The following is a 20,686-nucleotide window of genomic DNA, read 5'->3' on the forward strand; positions in this document are numbered from 1 at the left end:
TTACTAAAATAACCATAACATTAAAAACATAGTCTTTTCATCAATAGATGAAATAGACAAACAAAGATACAAACTCAACAAAAGCGCCACAAGGCTCGAAGGTAGTAAACGATCCCTAACACTAATCAAAGATAGCTAACTAAGTCCGAGCCTTGAGCAACTAGATCTCTAAACTGATTCCGTATCACCATTAAAAACAAGAACCAAAACAATAAACCACATCTAACTAAAAATGTCAAACAACGTAAAGATGTCACTTATGTGCTAATTTGACATAAATTTTTAATGTCAAAATTTTATTTATATATATATATATATATATATATATATATATATATATATATATATATATATATATATATATATATATATATATATATATATATATATTATAGATAGATTCATTTGAAAAACACAAAACGACAAGAAAATGGAACTATTTATTTGAATTTTTTTTACAATTTTGTCACCTTACACCCTCGGTCTTTACATTATGTTACATTTCACCCCCTTTTGATTACCTTTTTAATTTTGCCCAACCCTCTAATTGTAAGGGATATATATTAAACACTGTAAAATAATAACACAAAGACATAAGTGGCTGGGTAGCTTGGTGGCCTTTATTGTTTCCAGATGGGTGCAGGTTCGATTCTTGCAGGGGGCGTTTTTTTTTTTCTTCTTCTAGGCTAGCGATTTTGGGTCCAGCGTAGCGGGCCGACCCGAATACTTGTTATACATAGATTCAAATAGAAAACACAAAAGGACAAAAAAATGACACTATTCATTTGAAACTTTTTTGCAATTTTGTCACCTTACACCCCAAGTTTTTACATTATGTTAAATTTCACCCCTTTTGACTTTTTTTGCAATTTTGTCACCTTACACTCCCGATTTTTACATTATGTTAAATTTCACCCCTTTTGACTACCTTTTTAACTTTGACCAACCTTCTAATTTTAAGGGATATATGTTTAAACAAGCTATAAATTTATTAGAATGAATATGTAGATTAGTTGGTAAGGATATTTGTTGAAATTTGAAGGGACGCAGGTTCGAAACTTAAAGTTGGCCTTTTTTTTTTCTTCTTTCTTTCAGACTAGCGATCTTGGACCCAGCGAAGCGGGCCGACCCGAATACTTGTATTAGTAATGACACATGAAATAAATAGAATGAACAGTTTTGGGCCAAAACTTAAAATACGGCACAATATATATGAACAAATTTCACGTTTTATGCAATTTTAATCCACATTCGAACGCCGCCGCCAAAATAACCACCGGAATCACTGCCACCGCCCCTGCGTCGCCGTGCTTTTGTTACATTCAATTTGTAAAATAATCATATACAGGTAACTGACACAAAGAGACTAAAATTTGTGTGTTTGTACGCCAACCACTTACTGTAATTCATTCAACCTGTATACAGTATATGTTTATGTGTATTAATTTTTGATTTTTGCCTATTCGATATCTCTAATGATCGTATCACAGTCGTATAACATTATGCTATATATCCGATTCTATGAATTTCATGAATTATGATTATGCACTCATGGTGTTTGATAATATGTCAACGAGACTGATCAATGTTAATAACATTTATATTCATTTATATGACTTCTGATTGATCGATTTTAATTGTAATCTTGATTAGTACATGATAAAGCACATTTAATAACTGAATTATGTCTATGTAGAGCATAAGTTACAAGGATTATAGTGATGGAATTTTGTCCAACTTGTGGGCTGCTGTTGAAGTATGAGTTGCCAAAAACGTCTCATCCTGCTCGATTTTTCTGCCCGATGTGTCCTTACGTTAGCCAAATCGAGCCAAAGGTAGGTTACTTATAAAGGTTACACTATAGTCCATTGATTCACATTGTAGTTAAATGCATTGCTTTTTTAATCTATAAACAGGTTCAGATTAAAAGAAAGCAAAAATTGGTTAAAAAAGCGGTAGATCCTATCATCACAAAGGATGATATGACTAATGCACCGAAAACCGAACAAGGTATCTATATGGTTAACAGATTGCTGCCATTTACTTATTTGATCTGTTTTGGATGTTTTATATCTTAAATTTGATTTTTGTTTGTTTTGTAGCACATTGCCCTAATTGTGGTCATAATAAGGCTGCATACATTCAGTTTCAAACAAGGTCGGCTGATGAGCCGATGACTATAAACTTCACCTGCGAGAAATGTAGTCACTGCTGGCGTGAGGATTAACTTTCGTCACTTATGATTTTGTATCGTGCGTGCTCAGAGTTTGCGTACTTTGGGTTCTGGTCTTCTTATCATAGAACGGTTAGTTCTGATATAGAAAAGTTGATTAAGGATTCACTTCGATGGTGTTATAAGTACCGAATTTATTGATTTTGGCTAAGCTTATAAACGTTTTTGTATGTCACACAAGCAGACATATAACTTGTGATTGATTATCTGGAAAATAAAACAGTACATTGTACCAAAGGTTAATCCTTTCTACTTCAATTCAATATGTTAAATTGTTCACTGTTCGAGTCAGCAGTTTGCATGTTCAAATTGATCGAGTATTTGTTAATGGGTCGCCGGTTGGTTGTATCAGAATCTTAGGCTTTAGAAATAGATCTTCTAGAAGCTCTCTTGTAGACACTTAATTTTAGGATCAGTGACTTTGTTAAGAGAAGCAGGCTTAATACCCTGTTGATTTGATTAACCCATCATTTAAGAAGTTCAACGATCGTTATATTTTTTGGAACGGCAAATTATAGTGTAAAAAAGTTCAACAGTCTTTATACACTAATGAATTGACCAAGGGAAGTTAACTCGCAGCAGAATCTTGTAGATTTGAGCTGTAATCTTCCGCTCGCCATATGTGTACTCAAAAGTTGTTGCCTGTTGTATTACAGTTGCTAATCCAAGGTCCCCAATCTCGATTTCACCATCGCTTTCATTAACAAATATGTTCTCACCTTTAATGTCATGATGAATTACTGGAGGGCTTTAACGGTGAACGTAGTCAAGACCATGAAGAATCTGTCTTGCGCAATTCTGATAGCATTCATATCGACACTTTTATGTTTGTTTCGGTATAAAATGATGCATAATATGTACGTGTGAGTACCGTTTTTTTTAAGAGACGCGTCTTTTATCCCAACAAAAACATATATATACAAAGACACAGTTAACAGATCTATTGTTAGGGCTGGGTTATGCAATTTTGTTTTGAAAGGATTATGTGAAGTAACACACTCGAATGGATGTGTTTTGTTGTGAAGTTGTGATAATTAAATAAACATCTGTTTGACTGAATAACAATTATTTGAGTGGTCATTCCGAAATGTGCTTGCATCTATAGTCATAAAATTACATAATCACCGATAATTTTTTATAACTATTTTAAAGCAATCTGTTTCACACTACCCTCAAGTTGATTATGCAATGATTAGATAAATCACTTTTAAAACATAATACACAAAACCCAAATTCAAAATAATCCTTTTTCTGCGCGCGTGTAGCAAAACTGGTAATGGAACTTTAGCAAAATGAGCCCAAAGTTTAAACATTAGATGTCAGATTATTGTTGAAGATGAATAGACAAAAAATAATGCGGTGAGTGGTCATTCCGAAATGTGCTTGCATCTATAGTCATAAAATTACATAATCACCGATAATTTTTTATAACTATTTTAAAGCAATCTGTTTCACACTACCCTCAAGTTGATTATGCAATGATTAGATAAATCACTTTTAAAACATAATACACAAAACCCAAATTCAAAATAATCCTTTTTCTGCGCGCGTGTAGCAAAACTGGTAATGGAACTTTAGCAAAATGAGCCCAAAGTTTAAACATTAGATGTCAGATTATTGTTGAAGATGAATAGACAAAAAATAATGCGGTGAACGTGGATCGAACACGTGACCTTAAGATCTTCAGTCTGACGCTCTCCCAACTGAGCTATCCCCGCAGATATGACACTTTATATAATTTGAAATATATTTTAAGAATAAATTTTAGGTTTAACAAAACTGTAACCAAGCCTGTTTTAGCATGTTTGATGTACACTGTAATCGCGATATCACTTATATTGTGATTAATTGGTAAACATTTGTTGTAGGTGTCACTCTCATAGTACTTTACTCCTTTTCATAAAAAAAAACTCCGTAATAATAAAAATACCATTATTTAGCATAAAAAATTTACAAGTGAGATTCAAATTTGTAAAAAATTGTTCCATTGTGGACTCACCGAAAACTTTTGTTTTGGATTTTGATTCAAAAGATTGTATTTTGGAATGTCAAATAAGTTTGTAAAGTGATTTTTTATAATAGATAATGGTTATATTCGAAATAACTTGCTTATATTTATGATAGGTGAAGTTAGGCAAGTTACAAAGTCTTCATGTGAGCAAAATATACATGTTCATTTTGAGTTTCAGTTACATCCATAGCGCCGGTCAAGTTATTATTTCACTTTTTCATCCCTTGAAGTACAAAATCGAACAAAAATACATTGTACGCAAAGAAAAATGATTTCTTTATAATATATAAGATAATATAAGATAATGAACTATCGATACATGACTTGAACCCCTATAATATGTACATGACATTTGAAATGGCAACTGTAACTGAAAAACGCTGACATTTTTGATCAAACTATAAATATATACTAGGTCAAGTTAATTGGCGGTGACATAGACGGTAATAAATAATATTCATACATAAACAATTTATTTATCAAATTGTGACATTCAAAATAGAATAATAAACAATAGATTTGGAACGAGAGGATTATTCTTTAAAATTGTCACAACTCTCCCGTAACATTGGAAAAGTTAGGTTATTTATTTATTTATTTATTTTTTATGTTTTTGTCTGAAAATTTGCATGTTTGTATAGAAAATGTGGCCTAAATATCTGTATACCAAATAATAAACACCTTTTATTTTTATGTTTGCAAAATAAATGTCTGTAGCAATAACAATTCATAACACATTATTTTATCTTATGTCTTCAGAAAAATAAACAGTTTGTAGTAAAAACGTCCACGGAGACATATGACATACTCCCTTCATCCTAAATTTATTGTCCAATAGTCCATTTTGAGATGTCCCAAATTAATTGTTCACTTCCATAAATATATAATAATAAAGAGATAAATAAATTTTCTCGAAAAGCAAATTTATATTAAACACGAAACGGGCCAAGAAGAGGGACCAACCCAATAACAGCGTAGCCGCTTGGGCTGAGATAAAATCAATCGAAAGGACTAGTTGCCGAGAGTGCAGCTGCGATGCTAGAAATTTAAGATACAAACATAGAATTCTAACATACTACACGATATATGAAGATGGCCTAGTAAGTCATTCGAGCCATTCGATCTTTAGATCTTTTGCTTTATTCGATATTCATTTGAACGATTTTAGTTGAATATCCATAATAGGCGTAGGTCAATTCCAACATTTGTTTGAGAAGACTTTTGAATTTCATTTTCGCTAAGTTAAATAGGCGCACGTCCGTTCCAAAGCTTGCCAAACTTTCAAACCCATCGTTGACATTGACATATAACTCGATCCTCGAAAAGCCTCGTTAATACTCAAATTTGACACTGGACCCAATCCTCACCACATGTATATTCTTTCGCAAACATTTAAGGAGTGTCGACAAAGAAACAAGGAGTGGTCAATTGTTTTCAAGTCATCATCGCATAGTGGGCAACGAAGATATCGGGATCTACCCCTCTTTTGTCGAAATCTATACGCGTAGGTATACGTTTCTTTAAACCCTCTAAATGAAGACTTCGACTTTGCTTCGTACCAAATTGGTCTTGCGTGTTTCTTGTATTGTGTTGTTGCTTGTGAAGATTCGGTCGTCAATGAGACTTGCTAACTTTTTTGTTGTAAAAATCCCGCTTGAAGCCAAGTTCCAAATCCATGCATCTTTGCTCCTGTCACATTTAACATAAGAATTCAAAGCATTAGATAGCTGAACTAGATCGTCTTGTAAGAATCCCGCTTGAAGCCAAGTCCCAAATCCAAACTTGCACGAACGATGTTTGACCAAACGCTACTTCTTCCTTGCGGTTTGTTATGACCTAAAGGAATAAGCAGCCCATTTGGCCCATAAATACTTTTTAAAACCGAAATCCATTAGGAATTGGGTTCCAATTTTTCCCACCAAAACTATTTTCCAAATAGAGCTAGGTTTTTAGCCCGAATCGATCCAATGAGACCTCCTTCATCGTAAGGTAGAAGAGAGTCATCCCATTTGACCCATGTCAATTTTGAACTCTCACCCGACCCACCTCAAAAGAAGTTACAACTACTACGCTCAAGACAAATCATAACACTCAAGGGATCACGAAAGAGGGAGAAATAATATATCAGTAAACTATTAAGGATCGATTTAACAAGCGTTAACCTTCCACCAAAAGAAACCATGTTTGCTTTTCAATCCGTTAGCCTTGAATTGAATTTGTCAACTACGGGCTTCCAACTTTCAACACAGTCCATATTACGCTCAATCGGCAGTCCTAGGTAAGTGAAGGAAAATTCAGCAACGTTACAACCTACTTGAGCCGCTAGTATATCAACTTCTTCTTTATTAACACCCAAGTCAAAGAGATGACTCTTATGAATATTTATTCTATGCCCCAAAATTTTCTCAAAACAACTAAGAAACTTCACAAGATTGCAAAACTTTTACCTACTTCATTTCTCGGAAAAAAATGGTATCATCCGTATATTACAAAAGGTCAAAAGTTTTATACCTTTATAGTCTTTATATAAGCCAAAAAAATAAGTGTAAAATAAGGGGTAAAACCAGAAAATAAACCAAAAATACACTAAAAAAAATATATGATCATTTTTTATTTTTATTTTTAGATATGGGACGAAGCAGTAATAAGAAACATTTTTTGTACACTTCACCTTAGTTAATTAAGGCATTTCCGAGAAAACAGTAATCAGGAGGAGGAGCAAATGGGCACCGTAACAGCGCCATGGAAACAGCTTCTTCTCAACTCACTTCACTCCAATTCCAACATTTGTTTGAGAAAACTTTTGAATTTCGTTTTCACTAAATTAAATAAGCGACGTCCGTTTCAAAGCTTGCCAAACTTTCAAACCCATCGTTGACATTAACATATTACTCGATCCTCGAAAAGCCTTGTTAATACTCAAATTTGACACTGCACCCAATCCTCACCACATGCATATTCTTTCCCAAACATTTAAGGAGTGTCGAAAAGGAAACAAGGAGTGGTCAATTTTTTCCAAGTCGTCATCATATAGTGGGCAACGATAAAATTGGGATCTACCCCTCTTTTGTCGAAATCTATACGCGTAGGTATATGATTCTTTAAACCCTCTAAATGAAGACTTCGACTTTGCTTCGTACCAAATTGTTCTTGCGTGTTTCTTGTCTTGTATTGTTGCTTGTGAAGAGTCGGTCGTCAATGAGACTTGCTAACCTCTGTGTTGTAAAAATCCCGCTTGAAGCCAAGTTTCAAATCCATGCATCTTTGCTCCTGTCACATTTAACATAAGAATTCAAAGCATTAGATATGTAATGACCCGGAAATTTTCGACTAATTTTAAACCAAACTCTCGATACGATATAATATTTTGACACGATAAGCTAAGTCTGTTATCCTGAGTCTCAAAATTTTTGAACTATTTTTATACATTCATTGGACCTTCGACTGTTCCCGACGATTCATGAATAACTATTTGTAAATAGATATGTATGTATATATATAAATAAATATATTTAAATAATAAATATTATTAATCATTTGTATGAGATTATTATTATAAATAAAATGTAAAACAATATATAGAATAGTTAAGTTATTATTAGAATAAATACATATATATGTATGACTTCTATAATATATGTATATTGTATTATATTTAACACATATAAATATTAAATAAATAAAAAAAATGTTATCATATAACATAAATATTATATAATTAATAGTATGTAAGGTTAATATACGAAATCTTATTACAAATTGAAATATAGTTGTTATAGTAATATTATTATTACTTTCATTATTATAATACTAATATTAATATTAATATTAATATCAGTATTAGTTATATTATTCTTTTCAATAGATAATATATAGACATGAAATTTAGTACGTTTAACTTATTATCTTTACTAATCTTATTATTATTACTTTCATTATTATTATTAAAATAAATATTAAATATTAATATTAGTGTAATTATATAAATATGAAATTTAATATAATTAGTTACTAATATTATTGTTATAATTATTAGTAGTAAAATTATAATCTTAATTATTATTATGAATATTATTGTTATTATTACTGAAAAATTATTATTTTTATTTAAAATTTTCATTATCAGGATTTTTATTACTTTTATCATTATTATTAATATTACAAGTATTATTTTAATATTAATAATATTATTTTTACTAATAAAATTAAAAGTATTATTATTAATAAATATCTTTTAATTAATACTTATTAATATCAAATATGATAGAAAAATAATTACGTGAACCTGTTAACAACCCATTCAACTTTTATATAATTTTGTTTCTGTCTACAATCTGTTACCTGTCGAATTCATATCACAATACATCCAAAAGCATCAACTTCAACTATATAATTTTTTATTAATATTATCTGCTTTAATTCTTTCTACTACTGCACAAATTAGATTCCCGTCTATAATTTGTTACACGTCGACTTCATAAATCATTTGGGATTTACCTCAAGTCTTCAATCCCTCTATATATGATACTGACTGTAAATGTAAATGAAAAGAGAGAAAAAGAAAAGAGAAGACAGTTACAAAATTTGTTATACATTCAAATCAATCATACAAATCAAACCCCTATCAATATCAATTAAGCGTACAATTTTGTTACAGGACATTAACTGTTTTGAATCTTTTTCCTGTCCTTCCTTCCCCTGCTCAAGATTCTTGGACGACTTCAATGAACACTACAAGACAATCTCGATCAAATTCTGTTAGCCATCCTTATCTAATTTATCTTTTTATATTACTAATTAAAAATCTCATGTACTTGTTGTCGGATCTTGTTACTAGTCGACCTCAATAAGCACTACACAATAAACTGATCAAGTATAAGTAATAACATTCATTCATTTACTCAAAAGGAGAAAATCAAATAGAAATATTAATATACATATACAAATATTACACATATAAAAGCCCACCATAAAATCCTTTTTCCACTGCTCGTTCCTGAGTTGAACCGGAGACAAACAACCATTGAAAATCACTATAACCATCACCAAAAATCGAGTTAACTGCTACTGCTATGATCATGTACTCCAGTTGCACGATACCTCCTGTTTCTCTTGATTATCAAACACCATCTTTGTTGATGATAATCATCACCACCTTTCGTGTTTCTTTTCACGATCAAACCACTATCTCCAACACACACACCCCATCGGCCAACCATATCAACAATGTAAAAAACCACAACCACTTCCTTTTTATTTTATTTTCTTTTCGTTCTTGCTTCCTGACCAAATAGCAGTGTATGTTGCCTAATTTCTGATCGAACTAAATATAGCCAAACCTTGCTGCTACTGCGTTTTGCAGCTATCCAACACCACCACCACAGACTCCTGTTTAACTGCTGTAACCTAGATAATTGCTCCAGCTACAAGCCAACTGCCATTACACCACTTCTTCTATTTCTTTCGCTATAAAACACGCCACAACAGCCTTTATTAAACCACTCCTGTTGCTGCAATTGTGTGTCTATTTCAGCCAGAAAACAATCACCAAACACCGTTGGAATTCTGAACAAAATCGATGAATATTGATCGCTATTATAACTGGGCCGTTTTATTTTCTTCTTTCCATTTGAAAACACCACGCAACCAATATATATATTCAAACCAAAGTTGCAATTAATGATTCAAATTGCTTTGACGTATACTTTTTTCATTGATGGCCGACATCCACTAACAAAACAAAACCCCACATTTTGTCTCCCATTAAACATCGATTTAATCATGTATGTTAAAGGCGAATTGAACTTGATCGATTTGCTTTTCTTGGACTACAATGTTTCGAATGGGCTCTTCTTTTATATTTGGATTACTTGGGCTTACAAGGTAAAATGGGCCACGAATCTCAAAGCCATCGATTCTGTTTAAACTGATTCATACTCGACTGCAAAATAAACACACATGCATTAGTAAGGCAATTATGATGATGATTAGGGTGAAATAATGATATTGATGATAGTGATTAGGATTATGAAGTAATGGAAATGATATTAACGGTGTTAAAATGGATAATGATAGTTATGATCATGGCACATAGATTGATTACGATTATGATATAGACAATGATAGGATTATAGTATTGGTTGATGATAATGATGATATTGATTTGAATATGATGATGATTATTTACGTGAACTGATAAGATGATTAGGATTAGGATATTATAGAATGATGATTATGATCACAAGATTGATGATGATCGTGATTCATGGAAGGGATGATAATTAACAAAAGATGATGAAGACCGAGAGATCGATGATCCATAATGATGTTAGATTAGGTAAAGATTGATGTTTAGTTTTGGATAATGATTATGATTATGATTATGATTAGAGGACGATTATGATTAAGACTAATGAGATGATGAAGTGATAATGAAGGTTATTATGTTATTAATGATGAAAGATGAAGATGAAATCACATAAAATAACAAGGAGTTATGAGCATTTAAATTACTAGGGAAATCAGAAAGCAACCATCAGAGGAATGGTTTGGACGTGCGATTCTTGAACAAGAGGTCTTGGGTTTGAGCTCGGGCTCGGACATTTTTTTTAGAAAAAGAAGAAGAAGGATGTAAAAGTAAAGGTTAAAACAAGTTGGGGATTATTTCAGAATTGAAACACATAGCGTGATGGTTAAGGATATTATCGGGTTAGCGGGACGTCGCAGGTTCAAACCCGGACTTGGGCATTTTTTTAAGGGCTACTTCTTTGAGGTTCGTGAATCCAAGGCTAACCCTGCATTATTCGATTCCGTCGTATGCATATTTTTACTACAAAATATCATATTGTGAGTTCATTTGCTCCCTTTTTACTCTTTACATTTTTGGGACTGAGAATACATGCGCTGCTTTATAACTGTTTTACAACTGCTTTATTAAATGCTTTGAAATCTATATTTTTGAACTGAGATGCTTTTATAAATGTTTGACCAGATAGACACAAGCGAAACATTCCTCGAATGAATTATTATACAGACAGAAGTTCTGTTGATTATTATTGAATTAGGTGGACATGATAATTGCCACCAATTGATGAATATATTTTCTCCTGATTATTATTGCTTGGTAACCTAAGAATTAGAATCGGGTATGACCCTAATTCACGCGAATTCTAAAGGTAGCTACCGGGTTTCACACCCCCACCCAGAATGTTCACTAGACGGAAGAGCTAGTGGGCGTGGTGTTTAGTACTTCGAAGTTTATATATTATATAGACGAGATGTTATGTTTTGGGGATATTATTGATGCGCATTATATGTTAAGGTCGGTTACCATGTTGAGCAATGAAATCGAAAAGAATGTTATGTATCGAGAGAATGATTTTTATACACAGGTTATGTGTATTAGTTTTATGCACGAGATATGTGCACGATTATTTAAAAATTGCGAGGTGAAACAACCCAACCCGTACTCCGTACGATAAATTTTTTTATATTTAAAATATAATACACATTTACGCGCCAATTAAATATGTAACCCATTTCACACGATTCGTCAAAACATATTATGAGTTTAATGTTTACAAAAAGGCACAAAGGCCATTAACGAATGTGATACAAGTTTGACCAACAACAAATGATAGTTTATAATCCAAACGACACTCGAGCATGGTTTGGGGCTAAACTACCCAAAACGTTTGGCCAATTCAAAAGCTATCCCAAAAGCATCCCCTGTCAACACAAACGGGAGACAACTAATCCAACCATATGCCCTTACCCTTGTCCAAGCCGGAACCTATAAAATGGTAAACAACGAGAGGGTAAGCAATGCTTAGTGAGTGCAACAATTATACATACATATATATAACCAATCCATTTGCAATCACAATACCAAATACCTCATACGAACTTGTAACTCAAATAGCATGTCAACATACCCGTAACACTAACAAGTCGTACATTATCACACCACCTCATTAGCATATACTCAACTCAATATATTTTATATGCTAAACAAACAACAATCTCAATATGGTTAACCAATAACGCTATGGTGCTACCGGCTCGTGGTTCACACCATATGCTTTTGAGTCATACTCGTTTATAGTGCTACCGGCTCGTGGTTCACACTCGATGCTACCGGCTCGTGGTTCACATCTTAGTTTATAGTGCTACCGGCTCGTGGTTCACACTCGATGCTACCGGCTCGTGGTTCACATCCTATCCCACACATGTTATGGCACTACCGGCTCGGTGGTTCATACCATAACATTCACAAATAAATACGCTATATACACATACGTATAATTACTCCACTCACCTTGTCACAAGGATGATGATTTAGTACTTCCAAGCTTCAATGCAATGTACCTAAATCATTAAGTGCAAATTCAATTTCACAACTAGTGGGATTAACCACAATACTCTCACTTGAGCATTTAATGACCTAATTTGCATTAAATGACTCAACTACTCACAACCGCCCATAAATGACCAAGACTCGACTTTAATCACTAAGACTAGTGAATTAAAGTCTATTAACTTCAATTAACACAAAACTTAGGGTAATCCATACCCATTTCATCTAATTAGGCCAACTAGTACATTTTGACCCATTTTATATCACTTAAACTCACAATCGTGTCAAACTTACCCATTAACACTTATTTCATAAATCTTAAAGTGCATTAGTGACTAACAACACCAATTGACACTTACAACCTCAAATCACAAGGCCAAAACCCTAGATTGTGGTTATTAGGGTTTCATTACAACAACATAATCCAACTCACCCATTTTACCCTCAAATGGGTCATACAAATCTCTAGTAACCCAAACCCTAGCCATTACCCAATCAAAACTTAAAACATAAAGTTAGAACTTACCAAGACTATCTTCTTGTAGCTAGTAACAAGGAGAACAACTTTAAATCTCGCTCCTAGGTTTGATTCACAAATCTCTAACTCCAAATCTCAAGATTAAACTAAGTAGGTTTTGTGTTTTGGGAGAGAAATAGGAAAGAAAAAGGAAAAGGAAATGAAATAAATGGATGTGTGGTGGAGAGTTAATGCCCCCATCAGATTTACATGTCAAATTACCATTTTGTCCCTTAAAGTCATTTAATTTAAGCTAAAACCGGAATCAGAACTGCAGAATTGCCGCGGCGCGACGCTAAATGTCGCGGCGCGACGTTACAAAGGAAAAACCACCACTCTTAACTCATGTTCTGATCCAGATTTGCTTTGCTTGTCGCGTCGCGGACCCATTTCTCGCGGAGCGGCAGTGGCCTGATCCTGATCCCTTCGACAAGTTAGCATAAAATGATGGCTCAAACCACTAACACACCTCGTTCACTCTTCTTATGCTCGTCTAAGCTTCAACCTTAAGCCTCATACGACTCAATACCAATGCGACACATATACATATGTATATACATATACATATATATATATATATATATATATATATATATATATATATATATATATATATATATATATATATATATATATATATACTCGTTAACTAACACTAGGCTCATTTACAAACGTGCTAATAATTAAGTTTGTACCTTTAGACGTGCACAGGAAAACGGGGTGTTACAACTCTCCCCCACTTAAATCGGAGCGCGTCCTCGCGATCCAAGCCGCTTGACAAGAAGGAAGATAAACTAATACAAACTCTTCGGGCTCCCAAGTAAACTCGGAACCCTTACTACGATGCCATTGAACTTTAAAAGTCCTAACCTCTTTATGTCTCAACCTTTTGACCTTCTCATCAAGTATGGCAATCGGTTCCTCGATATACTCTAACTTATTATTTAGCTCAATCTCGTCTAATGGCACCCAAGAAGAATCATCCGCAAGACACTTACGGAGGTGGGAAACATGAAATGTATTATGGATCCTCGCAAGCTCTTCGGGTAATTCCAAGCGATACGCGACTTCACCAACACGAGCTAAAACCTTAAACGGCCCAATAAACCGAGGAGCTAACTTTCCTCGTTTTCGGAATCGAATAATACCTTTCCATGGCGAAACCTTAAGCATCGCCATGTCACCTTCCTGAAATTCGATCGTTCATCTACGTTTGTCAGCATACGACTTTTGCCTATCTTGAGCCTTTTTCAAATGCTCTCGAATCACATCAATCTTGCTATTCGTCTCTAAAACCAAATCGGTACTCCCGATTTCCTTTTGTCCCACTTCACCCCAACAAATCGGGGTTCGACACCTACGCCCATAAAGCATCTCATAAGGTGGCATTCCAATACTAGTATGATAACTATTATTGTACGAGAATTCCACCAAAGGTAAGTGCTCGTCCCAACTACCACCAAAATCGATAATGCACGCTCGTAACATATCTTCCAAAGTTTGATTCGTACGTTCGGTTTGACCGTCCGTTTGAGGATGATACGCCGTGCTCAACTTCAATTGAGTACCCATATCTTCATGAAATTTCTCCCAAAACCGAGGCCTAAAACGGGTATCTCGATCCGAAATAATAGATATAGGAACACCGTGTCGAGAGATGACTTCCTTGATAAACAACTTAGCCAACGTCTCCGACGATATCGCTTCCTTAATGGGAAGAAACAAAGCACTCTTCGTGAATCGATCTACTATAACCCAAATCGAATCAAATTGGGTTCTCGCCGTTTTAGGTAACTTTGTGATGAAGTCCATGGTAACGTGCTCCCATTTCCATTTCGGGATTTCTAATAATTGTAACTTACCATAAGGCTTTTGGTGCTCGGCTTTAACTTGCAAACATGTGACGCATTGCTCAACATACTTCACAACATCACGTTTCATGCCCGGCCACCAATAATCTTTCCTTAAATCAAGATACATTTTTGTCGCGCCCGGATGAATGGAATACTTTGACTTATGTGCTTCATCGAGTAGCACTTGTCGGTAATCACCCATCTTAGGCACCCACACTCTTCCTTGAAAAGACAACAAATCACGCGAGCCCATAGTAATGAACTCCGATTGTCCCACAATTCGCTCCGCATGCTTGTTGTGAACGTAAGCCTCTATTTGAATCACACCGAGTTTTTCAAGAAAATCGTTAGTAACAATCATACGTAACAATCCCAATCGTAACGCCGGGTGATGACTCTTTTGACTTAACGCATCCGCGACCACATTCGCCTTACCCGGATGATAAAGTATTTCACAATCATAATCTTTCACCACATCCATCCACCTACGTTGACGATAATTCAAATCTCATTGATTAAAGAGGTGTTTCAAACTCTTATGATCCGAATAAATCGTACACTTGACACCATACAAGTAATTGCGCCAAATTTTTAACGCATGCACAACCGCCGCCAACTCAAGATCATGAGTCGGATATCTGGTCTCGTGTTCCTTTAATTGTCGAGAGGCATAAGTGATGACTTTACCTCTTTGCATTAGAACACACCCGAGTCCATTTAACGAAGCATCACAATAAACCGTCATGTCTCCACTCCTTCCGGCAACACTAACACCGGAGCTTGACATAACTTCTCCTTTAACAATTGAAAGGCAACTTCTTGCTCGTTCTCCCAAACAAACCTCGCGTTCTTCCTCATCAATTTCGTCAATGAAGAAGCGATCTTAGAAAAGTCTTGGATAAACCGACGATAATAACCGGCCAATCCGAGAAAACTTCGGACCTCCGTAGGCGTAGTCGGTTGTCTCCAACTCTTCACCGTCTCTATTTTCCCCGGATCCACTTGAATACCGTCTTTGTTCACAATGTGACCAAGGAATTGAACTTCCCTTAGCCAAAATTCACATTTGGAGAACTTAGCATACAACTTCTCCTTTCGTAACGTCTTTAATACTTCACGCAAATGACGTTCATGCTCGTCCATACTTTTCGAGTAGACTAGTATGTCGTCAATGAACACAATCACCGACTTGTCCAATATAGGTTGGCACACCCGGTTCATAAGATCCATGAATGCCGCTGGTGCATTCGTAAGACCAAAAGGCATAACTACGAACTCAAAATGCCCATAACGCGTTCGAAAAGCCGTTTTCTCAATGTCTTCCTCACGGACCCGCATTTGGTGATAGCCGGACCGTAGGTCAATCTTTGAGAAGTACGTCGCACCTTGGAGTTGGTCAAACAAATCGTCAATCCGAGGCAATGGATAACGATTCTTAATCATCACTTTATTCAACTCCCGGTAATCGATGCACATCCGCATACTACCATCCTTCTTTTTCACGAATAATACCGGAGCGCCCCATGGCGAAGCACTCGGTCGAATAAAACCCTTCTCAAGCAACTCTTGGGTTTGATTTAACAACTCTTGCATTTCCGTTGGTGCTAAACGATAAGGAGTTTTAGCAATGGGAGTAGCTCCCGGAACCAACTCAATGCGAAATTCAACTTGTCTTTCCACCGGAACACCCGGTAACTCGTCCGGAAAAACGTCTTCGAATTCGCTAACCACCGGAATTTCACGAATAGGTGGTGACTCATCACGAGAATCAACAACATGGGCAAGAAAAGCCAAGCCACCACTAACAAGAAAACGACGTGCCCGTGCAAAAGAACATATCGGCACAAGTCTTCTTCGTCTATCGCCATGAATAATCAACTCTCCCCCACTTGGGGTCTTCACACGTATAAACTTTTCATGGCATGCAATATCGGCTCTATTTCGATCAAGCCAATCCATACCAACAACGATATTAAAATCGCCCAAAGTCATAGGGATGAGATCAATTTTAAAGTTTTCGGCACCAAAAACGACATCACAATTCTTACACACATCAACCACTAGCACCGTCTTGCCGTCAGCTATTTCGACTTCTACCGGATGACTTAACTTAGCTAACGGTCTATCAAGTTTAGGCACAAATTTTGGAGACACAAACGACAAATTTGCACCGCTATCAAATAAAATCCTTGCCGGATTAGAATTAACCATGAAAGTACCTGAGACTACTTCGTTTGATTGTTTGGCTTCGTCATTGGTCATCAAATAGTTGCGACCCCTAGCCGTGCCTGCCGCTTTCTCTAACCGCTTAACGTTATCATTATTCAAATCGGGGCATTCCTGCCTCTTGTGCCCCTCTTTACCACAATTAAAGCAAGTGACTTTGGTTGACGCCTTGGTGCAATCACGGGCCATGTGTCCTCTTTGATTACAATTATAACACGTGGGCCCGAAACCTCCGGAAGCACCCTTCTTCACACTATTAACGCTTTCGAAGCCTTTCTTGTTCTTTTTATTGGAAAAGTTCGAATGACTCGAACCTTCAAACTTTCTTTTAGAAAAAGTGAAATCACTCTTCCTTGGAACCTCCGACTCAAAACCCCGAGCCAACTCAAATAGCTCTTCGAAAGTCTTAGCCATTCCCCGGCTAATCTTACCCTTTAACTCGTCGCTCAAGGTAAGGTAGAAATCTTTCATTAGTTTGTGATCGTCACCAACATATTCCGGGCAAAAACGAGTCTTTGCCAAAAAGGTAGACTTGAGAGTAACCAAGTCCATTGAACCTTGTTGCAAATGATGCAACTCGTCCCGGATTCTATCAAGGTCGGAAGAAGTTCGGTATTCTTGGAAGAATTCCTTCTTAAACTCCTCCCATGTCAAGCTCATGCATTGCTCTTCACCATATAAATTGATTTTATCGTCCCACCACAACTTGTCTTCTTCACGTAACATGCTAGACCCATATCTCGTCTTCTTCTCGGGAGGACATTCCGCGGTACGGAAAGCTCCCTCGATATCGGAAATTCAACAAGTGCTTTTCAATGGATCCCTCACCCCATTAAACATCGGAGGTTGAGTATCCTTGAAATTTTTGTAGTGGAAGTCCCGCCTTCCACCCCCACCATTACCTTCACCCCCTTCGCCTCGAGGATAAATGTTTCTAGCCTCTAAAGCCTCCTCTATTTTGGCTTTCATTCGATCGTTGATCATTTCGGTCACTTGCCCATCGACCGACTCTTGGAAGACCTTTCGAACATCGTCAAGAAAATCCTTCTTTAACTTTTTAAAGATGGCCTCAACCTTGGCCGTGAGTTCAACATCCTCACTCGTACCACCGTTATCATTATCGTGTCCATTTCTCATCTTCATTCTATAAAACGGAAAGGATTAAACAAAGAACGAAAAGACATAACATGTAAGTATATACATGTACACCACACTACTCCATCTTGCTCGACAATCGTCGTACATTACTTGTTTGACACGATTTGCACCCGTAACAATGGTAGCTAATCGTTGTTGCGCGAGCACGTCGCATTAACTCGCTAGTACAACGTCCGTCTTGCTTGATGATTGCTAAACACAATACAAAACAATTAGCACAAGGTTAATTCACATAAACCAAAGCACTAACAATTCCTGATTAGACCCAAAGTTCTACAAGTCCCGCATAAAGCGCTCACACAATAAAGTCCAAGTCTAGGCACCTATCTCAAGTCGCCTAAATCCTTAGACCATGCTCTGATACCACTTGAAACAACCCAACCCGTACTCCGTACGATAAATTTTTTTTTTATTTAAAATATAATACACATTTACGCGCCAATTAAATATGTAACCCATTCCACACGATTCGTCAAAACATATTACGAGTTTAATGTTTTCAAAAAGGCACAAAGGCCATTAACGAATGTGATACAAGTTTGACCAACAACAAATGATAGTTTATAATCCAAACGACACTCGAGCATGGTTTGTGTCTTACCCCGTCCAAAATCTTTCTGAACGAATACAATAACATCTGGTACCATTGCGATGAACGGACCTCTATATGCCATGAATGACTCCCAGTAATGTCTCTTAAATGAGCAAATGCACAGCGGAAGATTTCTTTCATACCTGAGAATAAACATGCTTTAAAGTGTCAACCAAAAGGTTGGTGAGTTCATAAGTTTATCATAAAACAATAAAATTCATCATTTTGATAGACCACAAGATTTAAATGCTGCATGGTACAAATGGGCCCGAATCCTATACCCACCTGTAATGTACATGCGATATCTTTTAAATACAGTACACCTTTCTCGTGTACGAAATCATTTTTCATAAATCTTAGTAACCGTACACATATCTCGTGCACAAAATAACATACACATAACCTGTGTATAAAATCATTCTCTCGATACATAACATTCACTTTTCATTTCTTTCATAGCTTGGCTTGGTAACCGACCTTAACATATAATGCGCATAATAATATCCCCAAAACAGAACATCTCGTCTGTATAATAATCATATAAACTTCGAAGTACTAAACACCACGCCCACTAGCCCTTCCGTCTAGTGAACATTCTGGGTGGGGGTGTTAAACCCGGTAGCTACCTTTAGGATTCGCGTCAATTAGGCGTGCACTAATTCTCAAAATTAGTGATGTTCCCTAATTATTAGGTTACCAAGCAATAATAATCAGGAGAAAAATATTCATATCAATTGTGGCAATTATTGTAGTGACCCGAACTTTTCCATGTATATATATATTAATTGAGATTGATATTTACATGATTAAATGTTTCCAACATGTTAAGCAATCAAACTTGTTAAGACTTGATTAATTGAAATATGTTTCATATAGACAATTGACCACCCAAGTTGATCGGTGATTCACGAACGTTAAAACTTGTAAAAACTATATGATGACATATATATGGATATATATATATAGTTAACATGATAATATGATAAGAAAACATATCATAAAGTATATTAACAATGAACTACATATGTAAAAACAATACTACTAACTTAATGATTTTTAAACGAGACATATATGTAACGATTATCGTTGTAAAGACATTTAATGTATATATATCATATTAAGAGATATTCATACATGATAATATCATGATAATATAATAATTTAAAATCTCATTTGATATTATAAACATTGGGTTAACAACATTTAACAAGATCGTTAACCTAAAGGTTTCAAAACAACACTTACATGTAACGACTAACGATGACTTAACGACTCAGTTAAAATGTATATACATGTAGTGTTTTAATATGTATTTATACACTTTTGAAAGACTTCAATACACTTATCAAAATACTTCTACTTAACAAAAATGCTTACAATTACATCCTCGTTCAGTTTCATCAACAATTCTACTCGTATGCACCCGTATTCGTACTCGTACAATACACAGCTTTTAGATGTATGTACTATTGGTATATACACTCCAATGATCAGCTCTTAGCAGCCCATGTGAGTCACCTAACACATGTGGGAACCATCATTTGGCAACTAGCATGAAATATCTCATAAAATTACAAAAATATGAGTAATCATTCATGACTTATTTACATGAAAACAAAATTACATATCCTTTATATCTAATCCATACACCAACGACCAAAAACACCTACAAACACTTTCATTCTTCAATTTTCTTCATCTAATTGATCTCTCTCAAGTTCTATCTTCAAGTTCTAAGTG

At 35.3% G+C, this 20,686-nt stretch overlaps 2 protein-coding genes and 1 non-coding gene across 4 annotated transcripts in view; 2 read left to right on the forward strand and 1 right to left on the reverse strand.

Moving 5' to 3' along the window:
• The first annotated feature begins 1,210 nt into the window (after positions 1–1,210).
• On the forward strand, positions 1,211–2,460 carry LOC139897137 (uncharacterized). The gene is made up of 4 exons (XM_071879792.1): positions 1,211–1,348; positions 1,697–1,835; positions 1,917–2,010; positions 2,103–2,460. The coding sequence occupies exons 2-4, from the start codon at positions 1,722–1,724 to the stop codon at positions 2,225–2,227; spliced, it is 333 nt and encodes a 110-aa protein (XP_071735893.1). The 5' UTR covers positions 1,211–1,348; positions 1,697–1,721; the 3' UTR covers positions 2,228–2,460.
• A 1,418-nt stretch (positions 2,461–3,878) lies between these two features.
• On the reverse strand, positions 3,879–3,951 carry TRNAF-GAA (transfer RNA phenylalanine (anticodon GAA)). The gene has a single exon. It is a non-coding gene; the product is annotated as a tRNA-Phe (tRNA).
• Positions 3,952–6,934: 2,983 nt separating this feature from the next.
• LOC139897138 (pyridoxine/pyridoxamine 5'-phosphate oxidase 2) overlaps positions 6,935–20,686 on the forward strand; it is a 57,106-nt gene continuing 43,354 nt past the window's right edge. Inside the window, exon 1 of one of the 2 annotated variants that reach the window (XM_071879794.1) lies at positions 6,935–6,952. The gene's annotated coding sequence lies outside the window, so the exon portion shown is untranslated. The remainder of the gene's footprint in view (positions 6,953–20,686) is intronic. The other variant, XM_071879793.1, reaches the window with a different exon arrangement.

This window comes from Rutidosis leptorrhynchoides, chromosome 3 (genome assembly GCF_046630445.1).
Source record: "Rutidosis leptorrhynchoides isolate AG116_Rl617_1_P2 chromosome 3, CSIRO_AGI_Rlap_v1, whole genome shotgun sequence".
Classification (NCBI taxonomy): Eukaryota; Viridiplantae; Streptophyta; class Magnoliopsida; order Asterales; family Asteraceae; genus Rutidosis; species Rutidosis leptorrhynchoides.